Source organism: Cetorhinus maximus, chromosome 22, assembly GCF_964194155.1.
Source record: "Cetorhinus maximus chromosome 22, sCetMax3.hap1.1, whole genome shotgun sequence".
In the NCBI taxonomy this organism is placed as follows: domain Eukaryota; kingdom Metazoa; phylum Chordata; class Chondrichthyes; order Lamniformes; family Cetorhinidae; genus Cetorhinus; species Cetorhinus maximus.
This window is the reverse complement of record NC_135900.1, coordinates 55,303,729-55,331,005: the sequence shown is the minus strand read 5'-3', so window position 1 is coordinate 55,331,005 and position 27,277 is coordinate 55,303,729. Positions and strand designations below refer to the sequence as shown.

General features: G+C 40.0%; 1 protein-coding gene across 2 annotated transcripts in view; it reads left to right on the top strand.

The window, feature by feature from the left end:
* parvb (parvin, beta) overlaps window positions 1-27,277 on the top strand; it is a 70,536-nt gene that overhangs the window by 13,563 nt on the left and 29,696 nt on the right. Inside the window, exons 1-4 of one of the 2 annotated variants that reach the window (XM_078568353.1) lie at window positions 22,282-22,352; window positions 24,172-24,261; window positions 24,566-24,636; window positions 25,777-25,879. In XM_078568353.1, coding sequence (XP_078424479.1) covers window positions 22,310-22,352; window positions 24,172-24,261; window positions 24,566-24,636; window positions 25,777-25,879 — 307 coding nt within the window. In that variant the 5' untranslated portion in view covers window positions 22,282-22,309. Of the gene's footprint in view, window positions 1-22,281; window positions 22,353-24,171; window positions 24,262-24,565; window positions 24,637-25,776; window positions 25,880-27,277 lie in introns of those variants that run through there. The other variant, XM_078568352.1, reaches the window with a different exon arrangement.

The following is a 27,277-nucleotide window of genomic DNA, read 5'->3' as shown; positions in this document are numbered from 1 at the left end:
ACTCGCATTGATGGTTACTTTAAATGCTTGGTTAAATCTGAAGCTGCAAGCACAGGCTCTCCTGTTAAAATGGTTTTCAGTTTTTCGAAAGCTGCCTGACACTTCTCAGTCCATTCTACCTTTGCTTATTTCTGTAGTAGGTCTGTCAGCGGGGCGGCTCCTGTGCTGAAGTTTGGGACAAACATACGGTAGAACCCAACACATTCCCAAGAACCTCATGATTTCCCATTTTGTTGTGGGAATGGGGAACTCTGCTACTGCTTGTACCTTTGCAGCCTTAGGTAGTAATTGTCCTTGACCAACTGCATGTTCTAGGTAGGTCACCTGAGCCTTAGCAAACTTGTTCTTTGCAAGATTGATCACTAGGTTAGCTGACTGTACCTTCTGGAAGAAGGCTTCCAGTTGCTCTAAGTGAATTTCCCAGGTGTAAACCAGGGGGTTGTCTAGGTACACTACGCAATTGGATAAGTCGCCACTACCTGATTGATCAACCTTTGAAAGGTGGCTTGGGCATTTTGGAGTCCAAATGGCATGACCCGACACTGGTATAACCCCATCCGAAGTTATAAAGGCAGAGGTTTCCTTCATGCGGGCAGTCAAGGGAACCTGCAGTATCCCTTGAGTAAATCTATCTTTGCAATGTCGGCTGCTTTACGTACCCTATCCATGCAGTCTTCCAGGGTGGGGTATCATGTAGGAGTCAGCTCTGGTCATTGCATTAACTTTTCGGTAGTTAATGCAGAACCTTGTGGAGCTGTCCGGCTTGGGCATGAGCACAACTGGGGAGCTCCAGCTAGTGCTGCTGGGCTCTAGCATGTAGTTAATCTCCCAAACCTGGACCAGCTTTTCTGGGCCTAGACGATAAGGATATTGCCACATCCACATCATGTAGAGCTTGTCTGGTGCAGCCTGGCTTGCCTCTGCATAAGCTTTTAAATGCAGTGAGCAGCCTTGTCAAGTCAGCTCTCTGTTCTGCATTTAGATGGGTGAATAAGAAGTCTAAGTTCACTAGTATCTCCATGTTGGTTAGCCAGGTAGTAGGGAATTCAATGTTGATTTCACCCACTTCTCTCTTCAGTTCATCCCCACTGCTACCCTCATCCTCTAGGCCAGTGGCAATGCGACAGACCATTCGTTACTGGTTGTCGTCTCCTCAGTTGTGATTTTGTTTTATCTTGTTGACATGACACAGCCTTTGCTTTTTCCCCTGATCTGGGGTCTCAATTAGATAGTTTACTTCCCTGAGCTTCTACACCACTCTGTACAGGCCACTGAACTGGGCTTTTAAGGGCTCACCTGGTATTGGTCGGAGCACTAACACAGAATCTCTTGGCTGAAAGGTTCAGGCACTGGCATGTTTGTCTGCCTGTTTCTTCTTAGCTGCCTGGGGGATTTTTAAGTGTTCTGGGGCCACATCACAGGCTCTCCTGAGTCGCTCCCGGAACACTGTCACGTGGTCTAACATGGAGACTTCCTCCTTCTATTATAAAAACCTCCCCTTGATTAGTTTCAGAGGTCCTTGCACTTGGTGCTCATAAACTAATTCAAACAGAGTAAAACCGGTGGACTCATTGGATGAGTCCCTGGTAGCGAACAGAAGAAAACCTAGTCCTTTATTCCAGTCATGGGGGTACTTGTGGCAGTATGCCCTGATCATTGCAGTATCAGGGAAACTTATACCTCGTTATCTCTGAAGAGACACTAACAACACCTCTGTGGGCTGCACAGAACAAATTCTAAGAGAACTATACAAAGGCCATTTGCACTTCCTCACCCAGGTTGGCCAGCCGGAGTCTACTCGTCTGCTAGGACAAAGGGCCATGCAGCCTTCCTTCCAATTCTTAATGGTTCAGATATTTAACCATCTCGGGGACCCAGACGAGGGATACACATCCCTTGTCAAAGATAATGTGGAGAGGTAGGAGCCGTGTAACATGAACCTTTAGCTGGTGGAGCCAGTTATATTGCCTTGCTGTGCTTCAAACTCAGTCTGCCATTTTACCATCTAACTAGCAGCAGCACCACAAAAAAGCGGCTCTTCCCAGATTGAATACCTGGCCCCATCTATACTTTCTACTGGAACTCCTGTACCATTGTCTACAAGACTGATTCATCTCTGCATGCCTATCTCATCATGTGAAGCCAACACCACTGGAAAAGTGAATTGTACCACATCGGTTTTCAGCCCACCAACCTCTGTGAAGGAATACCTCATTGGACTTTGATTCTGGACTCTCTGGACCCACATGGGTCCAATGTTTCTTTTTTTTTTGTGGTCTCTGCATTGTAAATCTTTCTTCTCTCTATTCCTCTTTTACTGTACAAGTGCAAAGGAGGCAATGTTGCTACCCTCCCGTGAGTTTGAGAAAATAAACTAACCCTTTGAGTTCACCCTATCTCGCGTTTGCTGTGGGGTTATTAATAGAAATTGGATTTATGTTCCATTATGATTTTCAGAATGAAGAAATGTACCATGTATAGTAGAGAAAATACATATTCAAGTTGCAGTAGTCAAGAGGTTTGGATGAAGTGACAAATTGCCAAACCAATGACTGAGCAGTTTAAAAATGCCATGTGTACCCAGACTGGGTTAATGCCCCCAATCAATTTTGAAACTTTTTTTTATAACTTCATAAGTTGTTATTGAATTTCTTCTGAGATTCCATTTTTTGTGAAGGAGTTGTAATTGGGTTGTGATTTTCAGTATTATGATTGTATATGACCAAAATAATTTAAAATTGACTTCAGCTAAATATATTGTTAGAAGGTTCCCTTTGGCTCTTTTTGGGGGTGGCTACAATACGTAAGCAATCAGAGATAAACCATATATTCTATAAGATTTTGTTAGCTTCCTTGGTAAGTGCCACTGACTATTCTGAAACGAAGTTGGTCAAAGATTGCTTTTTTAAAGTAGCATGTACCCAAACCCAAATGCTGAGGGAAGAAATAAATTAATAATCTCTCTTCTGGCATTAAAAAAGTCTCATTGCCCCTGTTACTCACTTTTCATTTAATTTCAGGTATGAAGTTAACCTAATGTCAATCACTCATGCCATCAACAGCTTTTGAGAGCTTGTTTTACCCAAAATTCTCTCAGATTAGCAGAGTGTGAGGAGTGCATGCTAAAGAAAATATGTTAAAACCTGTTGTGGACTGATTCTATCTTTATTGTTTTAAGTATTATTTCCGATTATTTGTGTTGCTTCCTAGGTAATTTTCACTTGTAAATAATTTGGGCAGTTATTGCTTTCCCATTATAATTGTATGACAAGTACCTTTTGAAGAATATTTTAATCTCTGCACTATATCATAACTAGGGGTAATTCTAGTCCCATATCGTGTTATTCTACCAGCCATCTATAAAGACACAAATTTAATTTCACAGGATTTGGTCTACTTCTGGCAATGCCTCGTTAGCTGCGGCCTAAGACAAAAGAGATGGTGGGGTGGGCATCCAGATTGTAACAGTTGCCCTCTGTTTGATGTAGGAAAATTGATAGTTAGTGGAGACCAAAGGTATTTGGGTATAACTAAATTACACTCTCACCTCTGCTGCAGAAGGTTGCAAGCTCCAGAACTGGAACACATAATCCAGGCTGAAAATTCGGTGCAATACTGCATTGTTGGAGGGGGTCATCTTTTGGATAAGCCATTAAACCAAGACCATGGCATCTTTTTGGGCGAACTTTTTTTTATTCATTCATGGGATGTGGGCGTTGCTGGCTAGGCCAGCATTTATTGCCCAGTTCTTTTTGAAGGTAGCCCATTGTTCAGCTACAGTTTTTCCTGCCAATCTTTTGTCCCAGTCTGTCTGGCCCAGCTCCGTTCTTGCCTCGTTGAAGTCTGTTCTCATCCAGTTAATTACTCCTACTCTGGATCGCCTATCATCCTTTTATATCATCATCCTAAAATGTACAGTACTATGATCACTGTCTCCTAAATGTTTCCCCCACTGACACGTGATCTACTTGGCCCATCTCATTTCCAAGAACCAGGTCCTTGTTGGATTGGACACATACTGCTGTAGAAAGTGTTCCTGAACACAATCTAGGAACTTTTTCCCCTCTCCGCCCTTTACCACTGTCCCAGTCTACATTCGGGTAAAGTCACCCAATATAACTACTCCAAAAATCTTGCATCTCTCTCCAATTTCCCTGCAGATTTTTTTCTTCTACATCCTTTTCACTAGTTGTCAGTCTGTAGACTACACCGAGCAATGCAATTACACCGTTTTTGTTCCTTAACTCTAGCCAAATTGATTCTGTCCATGAACCCTCTGGGACATCCTCTTTCTCCAGCACTGCAATGCTCTCCTTAACCAATACCGCCACCCCTCCTCCTTTTCTTCTTCTCCATTATTTCAACTTGGTTGAAGTTGATTTGCCTTTAACAAATCCATGCTGACTTTCATTCATTGGCTCACGCTTTTCCAAATGCCATAAATTTTTCCTCAGGCTATTCTCTAAAATTTTCCCTGTCATTGACATCAGGGTGATGGCCTTGTGTATCCCTTACCCCTTTTTTGAACAGGGGTGTAACATTTTCAATTCTCCAGCCCTCTAGCACTGCCCCAATATGCCTTCACAGGAAAATATCCTTTTTTTGTTCTTTAATTACCCCCACTCTTCCTTTGACTGCCCTTTTTACTGTTTATGTACTTGTAGGAGTTTTTGGGGTTCCTTTTTGTGTTAGCCACTCGCAGCTAGCCGTTAGCTACAGTTGTGCTGAGGAATTTATTGCTTTATTTGATGTTGATGAGAGCAGGTGTACTGACTTAAAATATCAGTTTGAGGAGAGAAATTACAAATTAAATCGTGCTGCCGCTACTCTGACAGAATAAGCATTTTCAGTATGGATGACCAAATAGACCAGAAGCTTTTGTTTCTCAGTAAGTTTTAGTAAGAGAATTTTCCTAGAAAATTAGTTTGTTCCATGAATGAAAAAGGAAGTGATTCTGCAAGTTAAAACTGAGTAGGGGTGAAAAACTTTCCAACTAGGTTCATGTGCACATGCACTAGAATCGTGATCACAATTGGTTGAACAATCCACCAGCACTGCCCTCTAGCTCTTCGTCCCACCCTCATCATCAGCATCTGTTATAACATGCTAAATGTTGAACCTATCCACATCTAATCAATTTACAACACTCAGGTTTTCATTATGTTGGTTGGGGACCAAATTGATTGATCCCATTTTCTTCAATGCAATCTTCATTTAAAATGTCCACTTTTTGACTAAAGTCCACTCTACTCCACATTGAGCTTTCTCTGAGTCCCCTGTAACCTTCTTAGTCCTGGACTGAGTATCAAATCAGTATAACTGGGCTGTGCACAACTTTAGAAATTCCCAGTTTTGTGTTTTCATCTCAACACCTGCTGAGTACTTTTCAGTTTATTTAGCACAATGCACGCATTTTAAATACTAACTTAGAATTTACTTTTTGGTCAAATAATTAACCATCTAGCAATTTGTAAATAAGGCTTGATAAGAATTTTACTGAAACAAAATAATTAGTAACAAATAAACAAGAAAAACAACAGAAAAGCAGAACTTAACATTCAGAATTTCATTGGTTGAATGTGGATAGGTTCAACATTTAGCATATCCATCACCCAAAGTGTTTATATCCATTTTACAACAATGCCCACCTCAGCACTTGCCTCACTCACCACCACCACCACCACAACAAAAACCCTTCAAGACTTGACTTCTCCAAAGTTTGCTATTGAACTCTGCCGTGCTCAAACTTCAGCTTGCCCAGATTCCTGCTCTAGCTCATCATCACTTTTTTATATAACTGATAACTTTCATATATTAAAAACAAAATGAATCCCCACAACAATGAGGGAAAAAAAGCTGGACAAGCTTTCACTTTTAAAAATTTTTACAGTAACAAACCAACTGATATCAGCATAACTGAAACAATAATCAGCAGGAAAAGGGTATTTCAAACAGATAAATTTCACTCTAAATAATTGATTGGATAAAAGAGCATGCCTCATTGTAGCTACAAGCATTCACATTACTTCTGACTCAAATGTGGGATCATGTATACACTCTCAATACTTCCGACTCTACCTCTATTTTGTAGGATTTCTCACTTCCCATCCAAACATTTTGTCATTTGAATTGCATTCGCCAACAGCTGTTTTTCATCTGAAGACCCCGGACAAGGTGCACATTTACACACACTCCCTCACTCTGGTCACAGTGGTCCTGATGGCACAGAATCCCCAGAGATGCCCTTCCCCCATCCATTTAAACACTGGTGGGCTCTGGCAACGTTCAGACAGCAGCAAGGAGTCTTGTCCCATCCACAAACCATTGCCCTTTCTTTCTTCCACACTCTGCTCTTTCTAACTGTAATACTGTAACAAAGTGTCTGCTGTATTCCTTGTTTGAAGATTTCCAATCAGAAAACTGTTCCATTCAGAACATAAACTTGCATGTTTCCTCTTTGAATTCTCCGTGTATTCTGAATTGCCAAACAGAAAACATTAGGTGATCCAACCCCACTATAATTAGCTTTCTTTTTATCCCTTGCTTCCTAGCTGTTCAACCCGATGGCAACCCCAGATCTCTGACATTTCTTGGAACCTAATGATGTCATAATAGGAAACCAATTTGCCCTTTTTTCAGAATATTCCCCAGGCCACTTTCAACTTAAATGGGAAGGAAAAAGAAAGAAAATACATGATTCCCAAAGTGCATGGGTCATCACCAAATAAGAACTACTGTTTTGCTGCACTAATTATATGCTGAGTTGGTGTAGATGTTTGGATGTGTTATTCTAAATAGCAGGAATACACTAGGAAGTGATGGAGATATTCGGAAATGATTGGCCCAGTAAGATTTATTTTTGAAGAACCACAGTATGTTTTGGCAAGAGGGCCGGTACATCAGGTGTAATTGTAATGGTTTTAATTTTAGTTCAGTTGCATTGTTTTATGAGGAAATTTGGTGCTGCTTTTTGAAGAAGGAAACTTTGTTACATTTAAGAGATGCAGCATGATTCTCTGGCTTTTTAACTTTAAGCCTGAGTGTAATTAAGTATGTTACACCTCCTTAGCATTTTTATTTCCATGCTCTCTTTCATGTTTGGTATCTTTTCATAATTGCCGGTCCAAGACCAGGGTGCAAGGATTTCAAAGTCAAAATGTTGAGTTTTAGATGATAAAAGTGTAGATAAGTGTTATTCTAGCCCTCCTCTCGAGTGACTGATTTCTCGCAGTCTGTTGAAGTGATGAGTGAATGCAGACATAAGGAGGGAGAAGTCAATAATTCAGGCAGAGGCCTATTGACAGAAAGATGCTTAGATCCATGCTTCTATCAACTAGAAATCGCTGCTAAATTGTGCAGCAGGTTGAAGATGAAACGGGAAGAAAAATATTTTTATTTTGAAAGCATTCCTGAACGGTAAAGCCTTATTTTCTTGATGCTGGCATAAAATATATGTATGATCAGTCTACTGGTAGTTGGTGGGTTTGACATTAAATAAAGAGTTCTGGAAGCATCCAGTGGTTTTAGGTATGTCCATATAAGCTGATAATTTTTTAAAATTTCTTTTGACAAAGGCAGAGAAGCAATTGAATGCTGCACTTATGTTACTGATAGTCTAAAAGATGTATGGAGGAAATAGATTGTTGGATTCTAACATGAAAGCAGCCCCTTCCTTATTTTATGCTGTTTCATTGGCCCTTTTCTCGATAATTTTGTTTGTTCTGTTTTTTTTGGGGTAAATCCTTAATCTTTGTCATAGCATGCAAAGAAGAGATATTTTTATATCATGACAATTGTGACGTCTAACCATAGCCAGTACATTTATTCACTGTGCTGCACTCAGACAAGAGAAGCTGGACTAAGCTTGTCTCTTCTTTACTGTTGATCAGCTCCACTTTAATTTTTTTGTCAGTGTCTGCATTGAAAGAACCCTAAACAAAAGTGAGTAAGCCAAGAATTAAACTGATCTGTTTTAATAACTTGATCTGCATAATTCCAGCCATTCTTGTATGTAATATATGTTATATAAAATATGTTGCTGTCTATAGAAATGTAGAACTTTTTCGTTACAGGTTAGGAAAGACCTGAGTTTTTTTCTCCTTCCGTGGTCATGAGACAGATTTACTATTTTAGTTTACACAGTGAATAATAATGAGGTCAGGCAATTTGCTGTGTGCAACTATATGGGGAACCTAAATTAACCTTTCAGTGCAGAGCTGAAAATAACAGCCTGACATAGTGGCTGAATCTTAGGCTTTTGCATGCAGTTCAGTAACTTAAAATGATGAGAAGTAAACTCATTAATGCTAATAAAATTGTATTGGTTGCTAGTAAGAATGTAATAGTTCACGTCTGCAATTTCCCACACGATGTTTCAGATCTTGTTCTGGGTATTGGAGTGATAGAGACTAATTTCAGAGGGAAATTCTTAAAGGAAGCGTCTTTGACCTTGCTCAGTTTATTGTGGAATAGTGCATATGGTAGGGGGTTGTAGATTTGAATGCATTCAGTATGATCAGGTTTGAAAAGATTTGCACCAATATCTGCATTGTTGTTTGGGTGTTAAGTTGAATTAAGGTTTTAATTATGGATTCTGTCTCTAGAAATTAGTTTGAGTGGTTATATGACTTCTGAACCTTTGTGCTGTTTTGTGCAAAAGTGGAAGTGAAGTGAAATTGGGATGTCATATCCTCAAAAAAAAAAGCGAGTTTGTTTATTCTCTTGCTCTTCCCTATTCTTTGCTCTTAATGTACTGAGTTTTAAAATTAACTGAAGCTATATCACTGCCGCAGAAATATAATTGGGTTTTGATTACTGAGCTGCTGTGATCAAAGCAGATTGCTATGGCTGGTCACTCCAGGCATCTTGCACAGTATCGTCTCTTAGAGGCTGTGAATGATTGCTAACCTGTATCCCTTCACTGCATGTCACAGTCAGGATTGTTTTGCGCTGTCCATCTCCAATACTTTTTACTTAAAAAAAACTATAAATGCTTTGGAAAAATAACTAGAAAATTCCCAATTACTGAGGCATGTTAGGTATAAATTTTTTAAAATATTTTTCCTTGTATATCTACAAAGTGTTTACAGCAGTGAAACAGGCTGTTTGGCCCAACAGGTCCATGCTGATGGTGATGCCCCACATGAGTCTTCACTAACCCCAGTGACACATTGTTCCATTCCTTTCTCCCTCATGTGCTCATTTAGCTTTTACTTGAATGCATCCATGCTGTTCTCAGCTACTCTTTGTGGTAGCAAGTTCCACATTCAAACCACTTTGTGGAATAAAGAAGCTGCTCCTGAATTCTCTATTTGGTTTATTAGTATGACTGTCTTATATTTATTGCCCTTAGTTTTGTCCTTTTGAGTGCAAGTGGAAACATGTCTTACATCTACCTTATCAAAACCTTTCACAAAGCATTCAGTCTTCTCTTTTCTAGAGAAAAGAGCCCCAGCCTGTTCAATCTTTCCTGATAGGTATAACCTCTCCGTTCTAATATAATTCTAGTAATTCTTCTGTCAGTGCCTCCAAACCCTTTTTATCTGTGAAGTAAATCTTGTGATCATGATTAGAACTAGGTCCTGCTGAGAGAAGGCACATTTGTTCCAAGCTGGAGCACCTTTTTAATATTTAGTTATAAAAAATGTATAAGTTTTGCATTGCACCTGTAAAGAAAGTTGTTCATGAGATTATGCTGCTGGCATTAATGGCTCGACCTCTTCTCTAGGTCAAAGCTTTATGTTGTCACCTTGTTAACATTAGACCTAGCAGAAAGTAAAGTATTGGAATTACATTGAAACTTGACTCATCTATGCAAAGAAAATGTTGGGTTATTCACACTGTAAGGGACAAAGTATTGGGCATCAAAGTGTAATACTGCTTGGGAATAAATGAATCAAGCCCTGTTAAGTCCCTGTGTTGGGCAGTATACACTGCTTGAAAATTTTCATGTTCTCGTTATAGTTTTTTATCTGTTGCCAAGTAATCTTTTGCGTCTCTACCTGAGGGATTTGATATTAGTTGATGTGTATAACCATCCAGTAGATGGCGCTGCACTACAATAGAAAACTGAACCTGTACCTGTACAAAATATTACAAGTACTGCTACCAAAATACAAATAGAAAATGTTGAAAATATACAGGGCGTCGATAGCTTTCAAAAATAATTTCTCAGATGTAGACACTTTGCCAAAAATAGAAGAAAAGGCCATTAATTGCATTAAATAAGGGGCATATGTAAAATGTTAACTTGCCTTTCCCTTTTCACAGATCCGGTGTAATCCCAGTAAATTGCTTTTATTCACAGTTGTTGATTTTGTCATTTTTTTGTTATTTTCCTGGATTATCTTTTTGTATGGAGCAATGAGAGACTCGATCCTGACATTACATTTGACCCTGAGAAGACATCCAACCACAAATGGGCTCCTTACAAAAAGTGCTACTTCCACCTCTAACATTGCCAGTCTTCAACTCTGCCTCAGCTCACCTGCTGCTGGACTTGACTATTCCAATGTTCTGCTAGCCGACTTCGCATTTCTCACCCACCATAAATTTGAGCTCATCCAGAATTTTGTCCGTATCCTAATTAGTGCTAAGTACAGTTTGTCCATCTCTGCTTGCTATTTGGCACCTAAACTGCAACACCTTGTTCTTAAAATTCTCCTAATTGTTTTCACGCCCCTTTATGGTCTCACCCTTCTCTATTTCTGTAACTTCCTCCAGGGCTACAGCTGTCCAAAATCTCTGCACTCCTTCAATTGTAGCCTTTTGCGCAACTCCAATTTTAATCGCCCCACTGTTACCAGCTACCTGGGCCCTAAGCTCTGGAATGCCCTCTCTAAATCTCTCTGCCTTTCTATCTTTCCTCTTTTAGGATGTTCCTTAAAACCTATGTCTTTGACCAAGCTTTTGGTCACCTGTTATGATATCCCCTTAAGTGGATCAGTGTTAAAATTTGTTTGATATTGCCCCTGCTGAGGGTCTTGTGACATGTTACTGCACTAAAGGCACTATATAAATACAATACTGCTTTCTGTGTTGACCTGTCCAAGATGATGTAGTCCACTTAATTTTTCTATTGTACATGATACATTCTACTTCAATTAATTTAGTGGAAAGTTTGGGGTATCCTGAGTTTATTCAATACTTATTTTTGAATTTTACATTTAAAAACAAGCTAATTAAAATAAGCATATCTATATAGCAGCTCTTACATTTTCAGGATGTCCCAAAATATTTCACAATCAGTGACCTGATCAAAAACACCTTTAGAAACATAGGCTAATATGGCAAGTAACTTCTGCACAGCAAGGTTTCACTAACATCAGTTAGATAAAATCTTTGTAGTGTCAGTGAGGGATAAATCTTGCCCATGGCAGCAAGAGGGCATTCCACATCCCCCCCCATGATGGAATATTTTAAGCCCACCATGAGCCGGCAGATGGGGCTATAACGATACATGTGATCACAGAATCTCAAAATTGTTACAGTGCAGAAAGAAGACATTCAGTCCATCGTTTCTGATAAATGATGAAATTTGATTGCTGCAATCATTCCATCCTCTATTTAAAAAGGGCATCTGTCACCTCCACACCATTGTTCATTTGTGTTGTAGAACTGTATCACGCAATCATAATGGATGAGGAAGGTGTTACAACCAGATGAGGAGTCACATGGCTCCCCTCCTCCCTCTTCACGTTTGACTGCAACAGGGTTTTTGTTTTAAAAAGGTACACTTACCAATTCAGTATGAACTTAACTGTTGGGGCACTGTGACCATAAAAGAACCAATCAGACAGGTTTCCTTGAGTTTAACAAAGAGATTCCGATCTGAGTAAAATACTAAGAGAAGCCCTGACTCCCGCATATGCACACACACTCTTAAGTTCACATACACAAATACAGATCACAGAGTAGAGGAGGATGGATTGGTCAAATTAAAGTCCATAAGAAATAAAACAAGTTCATAGCTTGGCGCCTCTACTGGCTGCAGGCAGAATCCAATGGTCTTGCTTTCAGTGCAAAGTTCATAGCTTGGCGCCTCTACTGGCTGCAGGCAGAATCCAATAGTCTTGCTTTCAGCGCAAAGTTCATAGCTTGGCGTCTCTACTGGCTGCAGGCAGAATCCGATGGTCTTGCTTTCGGTGCAAATGCAGTTTAAAACTCTATCTGGGTTTTGTATTCTTCTTGAGATGCTGCTGTGGAATTGAATTCTATGTTTTTTAAAAAATCTCTGCCTACTGCAGAATGGAGCCGAAGTCAAATTAGTAGACAAGTTTGTTAGTTGGGTGGAGGGAGGGAGGGTGGAAGGGGGTAGGAGCTCCACTTAGCTCAGCTGCTACTCCAGTTCTTCTGAGAGCCATGTGCTTAAACCACACAAAAGCCTTGGGCTGGTCATGTGATCTCTTCAGCAACCATTAATTAAAACATAATTGTATGTTCCAATTATAACTTGATTAGCTAGTCTGGAGAGCTATCTTTTTAAAAATCAATGTCTCTTAGTCCAATTAGTTAACCTTTGAATGGTTCTTCTTCAGCTGTTGAGTACTACCAGTGGCTTCTATAGATGCCTTGATGATAGGGCAGGAAGAAACGCTGTTCACAAATCCTGGTGGGTTGAGGGAGTGAGCTGTCATTGTCTTGTGATGGTTCTTGCAGACTTGCTGTCCCCTCTCCATAGGGTTGAAATGTAGAATAAATAGTAATGTAAATTAGTGTCAGCCATCTTGATTGAAATCAATTTAGTCTGTTTCAAAAAATATGTTTTTAAAAATCCTACTCCTGTTACCAGCTGATGAATTGAAAATTAATATTCAACATCTTAATACAATTCAACGCCTTAATATGAAGGCCATTCTACCTGTCCTGGTTCATCCATTTGGGAAGAATTTCATTGCATCATTCAGCCTTTTCTTAAATTATTATCTGGGTCTTTGCCTCTACTGCTCAATCCAGAAAGCCATTCCATGTACTGATCGCTCTGTGAAGAAAAAGTTCCTGACGTCTGTCTAAATTTGACTATTGCTAACTCAAGTCAGTGTCCCCTTGATCATTGCCTCAAATTTAAAATTCTCATCTTCATGTTTAAATCCTTTCAAGGTTGCATCCTATCTTTAACCTGCTCCAGCCCTACAACCTCTAAAGAACAATCAGGAAAGATTGAGCTGGCTGGGACTCTTTTTTTCCCTGATAAAGAGACAATTAAAAGGAAACCTGATGGAGTTGTTCAAAATTGTGCAAAGGCTCAATAGGGTGGATGTGTGACGTGGAAACTCTTCTTCTTTGGATGGATGCTAACAAATCAAAGAATTTAGGAGGAATTTATTTTATGCATGGAGATAGCATGGATACATTTAAGGGGAGGCTTGCAGCATATATAACGGATGGGGAGAGTAAAGAATTGTGGCAACAGGGTGGGAAGAGATAAATAGAGTGGGAGGAGGCTTGTGTGGCGTATAGTCACAAGCCTATACCCATTGGGTTGAATTATCTGTTACTGTGCTGCCCTTGTCCTTCTAGGTGATAGCAGATGTGGGTTTGGAAGGTGCTCTTTATAGAGACATGGCGAGTTGCTGCAGCACATCTTGTAGATGTTGTAGATTCTTTGTAATTCTTCATTCCTCTGACTCGAGCTTCCTGTGCATCCCTGCCTCCCATTTGTTGGTGACTATGCTTTCAGCTACCTTATCCTTGTGCTCCAGATTTCCCTCCTTGAACCCACTTGCCTGTCAAACTCCCTGTCCTTGTAAGACTATTCTTAAAATTTCCCGTTTTGACCACTCCTAATACTCCTGGTGTAGAAATCACTGCAGACATTAAAGTTGTTTGTGATTGGAAGTATATCTCTGGCTTCTATCTCTTCCTGCATTGGCTTCTGTCCATAGTTATCAACATGTTTGAATTCTCTGTTAATGAAAGAGGTGCTCATCAGTTTTTTCTTCCTTCATGGGATGTGAGCTTCACAGGCAAGGCTAGCATTTGTTGCCCATCCCTAATTGCCCTTGAGAAGGTGATTGTAAGCCGCTGCCTTGGACCACTGCATTCCAAGTGGTGTAGGTGCACCCACAGTGCTGTTAGGCAGTTCCAGGTTTTTGACCAAGTAACAGTGAAGAAACGGCGATATAGTTCCAAGTCAGGATGGTGTGTTGCTTGAAGGGGAACTTGCAGGTGGTGTGTTCTCATGTGTCTGCTGCCCTTGTCATACTAAGTGGTATAGGTCACAGGTTTGGAAGCTGTTCTGTAAGGAGACTTGGTGAGTTGCTGCAGCGCAACTTGTAGATGGTGTACACTGTTGATAATTGGAGGCTTTGTTTGCATCCGAAGTTCAATATTTTTGATTAATCCAACAAGATTACAAAATACACTGTTAGTGTATCTTGTGTTCTCTCATCTCTTTATTTTTCTGTTATTTTCCTCTCTTTTGTCTCATAGCTCTCATTCATTAGAATATTTACATTTTTAAATATGGACAAGCACAAGTGATGGATCCTAGTTTAGTGCTAGGTACTGGCAGTGAAAAGTTGAAGTTCAGTGACAAGGCCACAAAGTAATGAAATGGTGGTAGAGAACACCTGCAGGTCTTGAGTGTTGATGTTCAGGGTTATTAGGAGGAGCAGAGCGGGACTGGCAAGGCCACTAATAAAACTGTGCAGCAGCCAAGGAGAGTAATAGGGCAGGCTGAACAGCAAGACTGAAGAAAGGTCAGGGAAGTCAGGAAAGAAGAGTACCAAGGCTGCCAACAGAAGGTCTCGGTTGAGTGGAAGGAGGAGTGGGACTGGATTTGGAAGAAAGGCTGTGAAGAAAGATGCAAGATAGGTCAGGTTGGCATTTTGAGAGGAGGGCTGCGGATCAGCCTGGAGACAGTGCTAGCACCTGTGCTACCTAGTGTTGGGAAGCCTGCAGTGCAGCCTAACTAATTTAAGCTTCTAGACATAAGTGAGCATTATCTCTACCTAGACTTGAGAAAATTGTCACATTAAGTGAGATAAAATTGTGACACAGGAAATGTATGAGACAAACAAGACGCATGCATAGCCACATTTTTAATACGTATGTTTTTGAAGTATTGCACAAATTTTGAGGAGGACAATGGTTTTTGCTATATGCAAGCATAAATTGCAAAATTTTTATCCTTCCTGAGTAACAAGTATCGGACCTTTGAGTTTGTAGTCATAAGATTTGTTTGTTGTAAATTCGATTCCTACAGTTGGTTTGTTAACTGCTGCCATCAATCAATGCCTTTAGCCATCTGTTTGCTGCTTGCTTGGCTGCAAATTCTACTTTGGGCCAGTAATTTGCCAGTTGTTTTGCGGACTGACGGTGCATTTTTAACCGCTAACCAAGCTTCTTCAAGAGCCACTGCAGGGATTATCTTGATGCTGAGTGAAATTAGTCTGAATACCAGCAGCATAATTGAAGATCTTGGTCAACCATCTTCAGAGCATTCCTTCAAATAATAGCTTAATTGTAATATTGAGTCCTTATGCTTGTATTTATTAGACCTATAACATATTTGCCAACTTAAAAACCACATGATTGTACCTAAGGAAGTAATATTAAATGGGTCAAGTTGTGGCATTTGCTGATTGTGACAATATTGGGCAGGAATAATGATAGCAATCATAGAACACTAAATTCACTGTCTTTTTACTGTAGTTATCATTTTTATTTCAGACTGTTCTTGTAGACTTTGCTCCTCATGATTTTTCATATTTTAAAATTTTTCAGTTCTCATGTACTTAGGTAAAATTTTGAACTAGGAACCATTTTTTAGATTACTTCAGCCACTTGTCCTATCGTGTGCTACCAGGGAGATTCCCTTCTTTGAAGGTAGCAGAGCAAGACATTAGACTGGTGCTAAAAAAATTTATTAAAGACTAAATAATCACCAAAAAGCATATTTTCAGTAATTAAGCTTTGCCACCAGCTTGTTTATAGTATGGAATTTTAGCATAAGCTATGAATGTTATGACTATAACTACTTGTTTTGGAGAATAATTATTTTATTGATCCTTAACTAGGTAGAAAGGCTTTCTGGTTTATCTTGTCCTTTTCGGCAGTTCCCATCTAATAACCTCCCTTTGAAGACCCAATTTCAAAACTCAAAAGATTCGAATAGAAACTTTAATCTGAGCCAGGCAGAATTTCTGTACCTGCCTATTCAAGCTTCTATTCAGACACAAAACTGAACTAATTGTGTATTTGAATTAAGTGACTTAGCCCTTCCCTCAAGCAGACTTCTCAATTACTAGGCTATTTGAATAGAGCTGGTGCAAAATTTCTGCAAGCAATGCCAGTTTTTAGCCTAAGGACTGTGACAAATTGAAGGGGGCTAAGCCAAGCTAAAAACTAACATACTTGTAAAAATCTCCAACACTATAATCATCTTCCTTTGTGCTAGGTATCACTCCAACCAGTGGAGAGTTATCCCCCTGATTCTCATTGACCCCACTTTTGCGAGGGCTCCTCGATGCTACACTCGGTCAAATGCTACCTTGATGTCAAGGGCAGTCTCACCTCCTCTCTGGAGTTAAACTCTTTTCTCCATGTTTGGACCAAGGCTGTAATGAGGTCAGGAGCTGAGTGGCCCTGGCGGAACCTAAACTGTGTTAGTGAGCAGGCTATTGCTGAGCCAGTGCCGCTTGATAGCTCTGGTGATGATGCCTTCTGTTACTTTGTTGATGTTTGGGTGTAGATTGATGGGGCGGTAATTGGCAGGGTTGGATTTGTCCTTTTTGTGTACAGGGCTCATCTTGGCAATTTCCTTCTTTGTTGGGTAGATGCCAGTGTTGTAGGTGTACTGGTTAGGCTTGGCTAGGGGCACGGCTAGCACTAAAGCACAAGTCTTCAGCAGTATTGCCGGAATGTTGACAGGTCCCGTAGCTTTTGCAGTATCCAGTGTCTTCAGTTGTTTCTTGATATCATGTGGAGCGAATCAAATTGACTGAAGACTGGCACCTATGATGCTGAGGGTTCCGGAGGAGGCCAAGATGGATCATCCACTCAGCAATTTTGGCTGAAGATGATTGCAAATGCATCAACCTTGTCTTTTGCACTGAGGTGCTGGGCTCCCCCATCATTGAGGATGGGGATATTTGTGGAGCTGCCTCCCCCAGTTAGTTATTTAATTGTCCACCACCATTCACGAATGGATGTGGTAGGACTGCAGAGCTTAGACCTGACCCTTTGGTTGTGGGATCGCTCAGCTCTGTCTGTTGCATGCTACTTATGCTGTTTGGCATGCAAGTAGTCTTGTGTTGTAGCTTCACCAGGTTGACATCTCATTTTTTTGGGTATGCCTGATGCTGTTCCTAACATGCCCTCCTGCACGCTTCTTTGAACCAGGGTTGATCCCCCTGGCTTGATGGTAATGGTAGAGTGGGAGATATGTCAGGCCATGGGGTTGCAGATTGTGATTGAATACAATTCTACTGATGCTAATGGCCCACGGCACATCATGGATGCTCATTTGAGTTACTAGGTCTGTTCGAAATCTATCCCATTTAGCACGGTGGTAGTGCCACACAACAAAATGGAGGGTACCCTCAATGTGAAGACAGGACTTCGTCTCCACAAGGACTGTGTGGTGGTCACACCTACCAATACTATAATGGACAGATGCATCTGTGACAATTAGATTGGTGAGGACGAGGCCAAGTAGATTTTTCTCTCTTGATTCCCTCACAACCTGCCACAGACCCAGTCTAGCAGCTATGTCCTTTAGGACTCAGCCTGCCCGGTCAGAAGTGGTGCTACCGAGCCACTCTTGGTGTTGGACATTGAAGTTCCCCACCAAGAGTACATTCTTTGCCCTTGCCACTCTCGGTGCTTCTTCCAATAGGTGTCAAACATGGAGGAATACTGATTGATCAGCTGAGGAGAGGAGGTGGGGGATAGGTGGTAATCACCAGAATGTTTCCCATGTTTGACCTGATGCCTTGGAACTTCATGGGGTCTGGAGTCAATGTTGAGGATTGCCAGGGCAACTCCTGACTGTATACCACTGTGCTGCCACCTCTGCTGGGTCTGTCCTGCCAGTGGGGACAGATCATACCCGGGGTGGCGATGGTGTCTGGGACATTGTACGGTGTGATTCCGTGAATATGACTACATCAGGCTGTTGCTTGACTAGTCTGTGGGACAGTTGTCCCAATTTTGGCACAAGCTGTCAGATGTTAGTAAGGAGAACTTTGCAGGGATTACAGGACTAGGTGTGCCATTGTCGTTTCCAGTGCCTAGGGTGATACCGGGTGGTTCTTCTGGTTTCATTCCTTATTGACTTTTCTGTAACGATTTGATACAACTGAGTGGCTTGCTAGGCCATTTCAGAAGGCATTTAAAAGTTGACCTTTCTGTGGGCCTGGAGTCACATGTAGGCCAGACTAAATAAGAACCACAGATTTCCTTCCTTAAAAAACATTCGTGAGCAGATGGGTTTTTATGACCATTGGCAATGGTTTCATGGTCACCATTACTGAGACTTTAATTCCAGATTTATTAATTGAACTCAAATTCCACCAGCTCCAATGATGGGATTTGAATCCTTGTCCGCAGAGATTAGCCTGGGCCTCTTGATTGCTAGTCCAGTGACATTACCACCACACTACTGCCTCCCCCTTAACACGACAGAAGGTGCATGTTTGGTAGGTCCTGCAAGTCTTGATTATATAAGTCTCTTTCACTGCACATTACGGGCATGTGACATTTAAAACAAATGTATACAGCATACACAGATTATTGGAGTGCTTGACTTTGTGGTTAAATGTAATGGTGCCTGTCTTTTTAAACTGCACGTCTTCCTCCATCTTGGGTGATGGGACAGTTAGCATCATGTGTTATTCACAATGCAGTCTTCTTTGTTGTGTCATGGTTGTGTTTTTTATGGAGGAAGAACCCCGCATCTGCAGGAGTTTCAGCATTGCTGTTACTTTCGAGTGAACCATATTATAGTAGGCCATTAGATTGATCAGGTTGCGGATACTCTATCCTGCCCCCCCCTGGCCCAGCCCCCCGGCAATCTCTGTTCTGTTGAAAATAGTTAAGTGTATTCACGATATTGAAATCGCATTTATGATATTAATCGGCGAAATATGGTTTGTTTGCTTTTGACTGGTCCAGTATTTTTATAATTATATTTTCTGTTTTGTTACCGAGGGCAAAGTAAAATTGAGACTATCTTCAACCTAACATGCTTTGCTTTTTATCAAGGACGGTAATTTTTTTCCCCCATTGTCTGTCGGGTTATTTTCTCTCTGTGCTCCTTAATTTCAAATCTGGCTGTCCCACAAACCTAGGCAGTCTTCCACTGTGCTATTGTGGGATGCATGTCAGTTTAAAAATGCTGCACGTATAGTGTTCAGTCATTCGTCATCTCCTTTCAACGCTGAAAGCATCAGTGAGAACGAAAATAAAAAGGAAGAAACATTGTTCTGCTGTCATCATGACCTGCAGTGCAGCTCTGAAGCTAGTGTGAAGATGTTCCCAACTGTGCTTTTGACCTGAATTCCTGTAAAACTAAATATAATGTTTGACTGGCTGCCAATCATTTTTATACCCTTACTGTCTTCCCATGATACCAGTTCATTTTCTGCTCCTGATCCTTGCACCATTGGTGAGATATTGTTGGTGCAGACTTCGTGGCGCGCTGTATTCTGTACCCTGTAATTGAGAATGGTAAATGGTTCAGTATTACAGAATATAGTGCTGATGGTCAGCTTGTTTTTGGAGTTGCACCAACTCAAACTCCAATTTCGGTGTCATTTTACTGTTAAAGAAAAATTGCTCACTTCAACACACACACTTCCTTACAAGGTTTAACATGTGGTGCAGATAAAAACTTAAAAAAAAAGATTTTCTGCTTTTCCTACTTTCTATAAATATGTTAATAACTATGTTTGCTCTATTTTTGGATAATATTCACAGCAGTAGAGATGCACTCAAGTATTCATAAACATTCGCCTTGAGTTCTTTTAAGCATTCTACCTAGTTGATGCAAATTTCATTTGTGAGGAATGTGAGAAAACAACCTTGGCTTTTGCCGTTAACAATGCCACTATTGTGTTGACCACCTGTGTATGAACTGTCTTGGGTTGGCCCATCCCCTTTTTTTTGATTCCTGATTGAGGGACCTCAAAATAATTTTCATTGGGCATACAGCTAAGGTTGGAAATTCTGTTCAGTTTTTCACTGTGGAAGGACTTGATTTCTGCACCTGGAATTTGATACAGACCTGTGATATGACAGTTTCCGCACGTCTGTAAACTATGTTAGTGCTGTGCTGATGGGCTATTGGGTGTGGGATTAAGGAGCCTAAAATGTCTTGATATCCAGATCCTGCTGGATCATTATTTTCATAAAATATTTGAAAAATTATTTAGTTTACAGATATACAATATGAGCACAGAAGTTGCATGAAAATACATCATCCCAGCATTTGTGCAACACCACCCTAATGAAAATGAATCTCCTGTTTTCCCAAACAGAATTAGAATCATGGGAAAATTTAGAAATGAAAAGGCAAGCCAACTGGCTATCTCTCCGTAGTGTCCAGGAAATATCATACCTCATGATAACCTCTCATACCCCTCTATCAATGCTTAATGAACTCTCTTGAATTTGCTATTACAAATAACACGCATTGCCTCTCTTGGTAGCCTGTTCTATGAAGTCATCACTCTTGTAGAATCATAAATATTCCACACCTCCGTCAGCTACATTTGTGTCTTTGGGAGAATCACTAACTGTGTTAATGTAGGTTATTATTTTGTCTATGCCCTTTCTGCTCTTAAATATTTCCATAGGATTTCCCCGAGCCTTACCTTTTTCTGATATACCCATTCGCAACCACAATGACAATTTGCGTGCCTAATCCCAGTTTTTCTGGGTGTGCTTATCTCAAAAAAAATTCAGATTCTGCAGTTGTGACTCTTGTGATCACAGTGATCCAGTTGTGATTACTTAACCTCCCCGCCCCCAAAACACACACACAGGCTATAAAACCTGCTTGCCTTCCTCTCACTTATTTTTATCTCTGGGTGGTTCATCCTTTGTCCCTTCAAAATAAAGACTTTGATAAATCATTTCTCTTGAAGACAGTGGCCCACTAAAATTGTTTTCTTTGACTTGATCTTCCCCTAACTTTAGCAGAACCTCCATTTTTGGAATCCAAGCATAGTCTACCTAAAAAGAGAGTTTCTTGTAGCTCTGTAGCTGTAACTTTTACTAAAAAGCAGTGGCTTTATAAAGAGATTAAAACTATGTTTAGTAAGTGTTGATAAGTATTTCTGTAGCATTTTGGTTAACAAGGTCTGTAATTATGTTGCACTTATCCACATGTAGTTCTGTTAGTACTCTGCTATACTGCTGTCACATATAATGAATAATGTAACAAAGTTGCCTGAAAATCTCTGAGAGGAACGTTTTGCAATGAACAACATTGGCTATTGGACTTCAATATACCTTCTCTCTACCCCCGCCACCCCCATGAATCTGTTTTACTTCTTAAAATTCCAAACTACTAATGTAAAGCTGAATACATTCATATTACTAGTACCTCATGATCTAAACTGTTACAGATTGTTTTCATGGAATCTAATACTCTGATTATATTAATGGAACAGCAAAGCTGCAGAGTACAGAAAAGTGTGCATAAATGTATGCTGAATATCCTGTCTGACAAATATCATACATTTCGGAACTATAAAACCACTTTAATACATATTATTTCTTTGTCCCATTTTGGCATTATGCAGGTTAGCTTCCATGACTCTAGGGACTAATTCTAAAATCTCTTTAAATTGGGCATGATATCTACATTAAGTGGCATCAAATATACAAGAAAATTTCTGCAAATACTGTATCATGTATCAGTACTGTATCATGAGCATTTATTTCGATAACTGTCCATACTGTGTAGACAACTAGCATTAGTCATGGTTTATAGTTTGAAATTATCAGACAGTATTCTATCTGTAATCATTTTACCATTCAGAATTTATTTAGCTCATATACGCAGTGCACCTTGTACCTGGAAATATTCTGCTTCAATATTCATGGCAGTTACTAAAGCAAAATCAGGTAGACTAGGAGGGTTTGGTCAGTGAATGCTGATTGCGTCCTTGCTGCGTAAAATGGCAGTGATCACTGCGTGTGTCTCTTGCTGCCAGCTTGCTGCTTTCAGTCCTGTCACAATGATAGAAATGACACATGTGATGCCTGGTTAAGCAGCTCATGCTTGGCCCAGCTGCAGCTCTTCCTCCGCAGCTGGGCTGGCACACTACTTAGCTCGGATATATAACTGTTAATAAAAAAGATGGCAGGGCTCTTGTGTGGGTCAAAAAAGAGCAGGAAGAAAGGTAGGAATGATTGTTTTTAGTTGATTTGTTGTTATTCTGAGTCTGCATGTGAAGTGATGAGTGGAGAACAATTTTGTTGTTAATGCTAGGTAAATACACTGTGTGTTTATGCCATTTAAAGTGCAGGCAAGAACAGCTGAGTTGGAGAATGCGTCATGTCATTAGATGCAATCATGGCTACAAAGTCACTTCCTTATTTAAAAATCCTGATAAATTAGCAATTCTCTATCTGCCAAAGAAAGCTTTAAGTCAATTTTAGTTACATCCAAGATGATTAAAATGAGAATGGTGTAATGCATTTGGCTCCCAATAGCTGGTATTGAGTTTTTGTAACCATTCATGAATCAAATGATGAACTGGGTTATTACAGAAGCCTCACATCAGAGAGATTTATCAGAACATGAATTTGTTTACTTCAGTAAATGTCAAAAGCCTAACAAACTAGATGTGGTTTGGTGCCACAGTCGGTCAGTTTTCTCAAGTGACAGGTGGTTGGAAACCAACAATTGACACACGTCCTCCACTATAATGTGTCATGTGATAATTCAGGAATATTATTGCACCCATTAATTTAGTGGGCTGGTGTATCTATTTATAAGGTTGGCTTCTCACCCACAAAGCCTCTACATATTTTGCATTAATTGGGAGTATCAGGTCAATGGACTGCAAATTCTTTCATGATCAGCAGCTAAGGTTTTACATTTAATCACTGTTAGTAAAATGAGATTCTGTTTTGAAGATACTATTACACTATAAGCTTTCCAATGTTTTATCTAATCAGCTCTAGAAAATTCTATTCTATTTTTAACCTGGGAAACTGCTGTTCATTTCAAGATTTAAAATTTTTCTCCGTCCTATGCAATTAATTCTATGCAAGAGTACAGAATGTTGCTGCAGTAGTTTGCAAAGGATGATGGTTAGGCTATGAACTTTGATTCAAATGCTGAAAATAATGTTTGTTGTGCTACATTCATGATGACTATATTCTGATCTGTTGTCCTAATAGTTTCCATCTGGAATAAAAAATTTAAAACCTTGAATACAGATTGAGGGCTGATATAATATAAATGTTTTTCAACATAAATGTTTTTTATTTTGCAGAATGCTATAACTAGCTTAGTATTTATTTTGTAACAATATGATATGACCAAACTCTCATTTACATTTCCAGCTGAAACCAAGTTTGCACAAATCACGAATTTGAAACTTGTGAAAGCTTCAGTTCTTGATGACCTTACCATAGAACCCCTGCCATGTGGATGCCAGCAAACTGCACTGCAGGGTTCATAGCATTGAAAAATGGGGGCTCTGTAAACTCGCCTCCCTCCTGTGATGGATGCTTAGATATCTTTGTGGGCTTTTTACCCACTTTAGCAGCAATTTAAAAGGTTGAGGGGAAAATCTTAAATCAGTGTTAGGAGTCTTTAAACCAGCCAAGATGGCATAGTGTACACTCAGAAGTGACAATGTATTTCATGCTGTTTGTGAAGATGCTTTATTGTATAGTTGGGCCTATTTATGCATGAACATGGGGCTTGCCCTTGAAAATGCATCATGGGTGTTACAGGATAAAGTCATACAGTTATGATCAACATTACAAGTGGGCTAACGAAAATGCAAGATGGCAGTGACAGCTTAAGAGTTCACTTGCATAGCGCTTGATTTGTTGTATCCATTTAAAAAAAAAATGAAAGCTTATCACCAGCCATTAGTACCTGCTTTTTTTGAACTATCACATTGCCTGATTTAAATTTTTTGCTGGGACCAATGGGACATTTATTTTTCTCTAGACTTACCATTCTGCTTTCTTCCTTGCTAGTGAGTGACTTACAAGAAGAAGGTAAAAATGCCATCAATGCTCCATTGTCTCCAACACCCACAGACATTCATCCTGAGGACACCATGCTAGGTATTTAAGAATGCTAATGCATTATTCCTAATCTTCACTTTATATTTCTATTGTTTTCTTGAATGTCTAATAGGATACAAAAATTTTCATTTTCTACATAGTGCTCATGTGACATTTCCAGATGTTTATTTCTTTAAGCCCTGTGATAGTGATAACTTGTTCTCAAATGTGTCAGTTTCCTTTGCTTGGAGCTCATTCTGAGCCTTTTCTCTCTGGTGTTGACATATATTAAAAAATCCAATTTCTTAAAAAAATAGTATTGCCTCTTTCAACTGCTCACTTACTCTGTTGGATTCAATTATAGAGGAGAATGAAGAACGAACAATGATTGAGCCATATTCCAAGGAAGAGGCTAAGTTCAAAGAGCTTGTAAAGGTGAAGCACTTGAATAAAATGTATATTACATGCTGAATTCTTTGGTAACTTACGATCAAGCACAATTTGATCTTGCCTGATGTCACTTGTACAGATCCTATATATTACAAAATATATACTGCATTGTGAATTCCCTGGCAATTTGTGGCATAGTATAATTATTCCTTTTTATCTTACCATTTACCTGTCCTGTTGTTGCAGTGGCCGATTATACCCTATTAATAATGGCCTGCATCAATTTCAACTGTCAGTGTCATCAGGTTTTCTGGATTAACAATAATGCTAGGGTTAGTTTAATTTTTTTTAAAAGGTGTTCCTGTATTGAATAAATAATTTTTAAAAATCAGGAAAAGGTCATGTCTCATCAACTTGATTGAACTTTTTGAGGTTACAAGGATTCTGCACAAAGGTAGCCTGGTCAACATAGTATGCTTGGATTTTCAAAAAGCTTTTGACAATGTGACATACAATGCTCCAAGTTATAAATATGGACCTGTAAGATTCGAGGGCAGACCCAGGGGTGAATAAGAAATGGGTTGTATTCTTGTAGGCACATGCTTATTATTAATGCTACTAGATCTGCATGGAGAGTGGTTCCTGGTGGAATCGGTATTGGGATTATTCTTCTTCACCATCTTCATTAATAATTTGGCTGAAGATGTCAGCACATTTGCAGATGACACACACAATTGTGCTGGTGTTTGAACCCTGGATGAGAAGAAATGATGACATTCAGACCCTGATGCAATGGTGGAAAACCATGTGCATAACATGCTAGGCTCTGAACTAAAGTTTTTATGTTGGAAAGTGATCTAGAAATGATAGTGCATGTTTTTAACAGTTCATGATCAGTGCTTTGAGGATATAGCAAAGGCCAACGGAATATTAAGATTTTTAGGGCAATCCCATATAAAACAAAAAGCATTATAATGGCCTTTTACAACTTTGATTGTGCCTCATCTGGAATACTATTTTTAGCCCCTTCAAAGATGGGTAACGTAGAGGTGCTAGAAAAGGCTCAACAGATCCGCCAGCAGATTGAGACCTGTTTAAGAAAAGCCCTTAGTTGTCACTCTAGGCTTAGCCAGCATCTGAACGTATCAGCTTGTTCATTTATGGAACAATAATTACAATTTTTAGGTTCTAATTGACTGGATTAATGGTGTACTTGTAGAAGAAAGAATAATAGTGAAGACTCTTGAAGAAGATTTGTATGATGGACAGGTTCTGCAGAAGTTGCTGGGTAAGAATACAGCTTTATCATTAAAACATAAGATTTCTTTAGCGATCCAGAAGGGCTGTTAGGCCAAACAAGCCTGGTGTTTTTTTCATCAGTCAACTTTGTCTTACCGCATTGATTAATTGTTTCTCTTGCCAGAAATACATATAATTATCTATTCAATCCATCTGTACTGACTCCTTCGTAGTAAATTATTCCACAATGCTATTATTCTTTGATGAGAATATTCGGCTTGACTTAACTTCTTACCCCGCTTTTTAAACCTGTGTCCCTTACACCCTTTCACCACAGTAAATAATTTGCCTGGGTCAAATCAGTTTATTGTGTCCATGACAAAAATAATCAATTACATAATTTCATAGGCCGGGAGTTTTCAGTCGGCGAGCGGGGGTGGGCCCGACACGCCGGCGAGTAAAATGACACGCGAGGACGTTGGGTGGTGCGTCCCAACGTCATCGCACTGTCTCGCAATGTTTCGTTCGGCGGGCCCGGAGTCAGCTGTGCGCCCGCCGATAACTGATAGGCCTATTAAGGCCATTAACGAATTAATTAGTGTCATTGTTTACGTTGCCCAACCAACCTTAAGGTTGGCGGGCAGGTGAAAAGCCCAAGCAGCCTCCACGTTTTTTAGGAAATCTCAGCCATGAGCGGGATGAGGTTTCCTAAAGCTTTTACTACTTAAATAAAAATTTTATATGAAAAATAAAAACATGTCCCATCTTATGAGACAGGAGGAGACATGTCTCATTAAATTTTTAACTTCTGTAAAAATGTTTTTACAAATTGCTTCAATCTCCCTGAGGCAGCTCTGTCCCTCGGAGATTGAAGCACTCTTTCACGTGCATGTGCGGAAGAGCACTGGCCCCTCCTCTCCCTACCTGCACAGGTAGTGTGTTACACTGGGTGGGCCTTAATTGGCCCGCCCGCGTAAAATGGCGGTGTGGAGCCGATTGCGGGCGGTGGTTGGCTCCGCGACCGCCCCCGCCCAACGCGGGAAAAGTTTAGGCCATAGTCTTTGTTGCAGAAAACAAGCCCAATTTTATAGAATCATAGAGACTTGCAGTATAGGAGTCTGCCCAGCCCATCATGTGGTAGTTGCAAACCCCTGCTTTTTTTGTCCACAACCCTGTACGTTCTTCATTATCAAACCTGTTCAATTCCATTTTAAATTTATTTAAGAAATCCGCTTCCATTACTTTGCTCCAGTTGACATGTTCTAGACCCTGCCAACTCTTAATGATAAAGATATTCCCCTCATCTCCTCTCCTCTGAATTTTTTTTTTCCTGATCTCCTTAAACTTTATCTCTCACATATAAACTCTCTTACTCATGCATGTGGCCAACACTGTGATCTTACCATCTTTCATGGCCTCTCTAATGCCTCGGTCTTGATTACTGGCA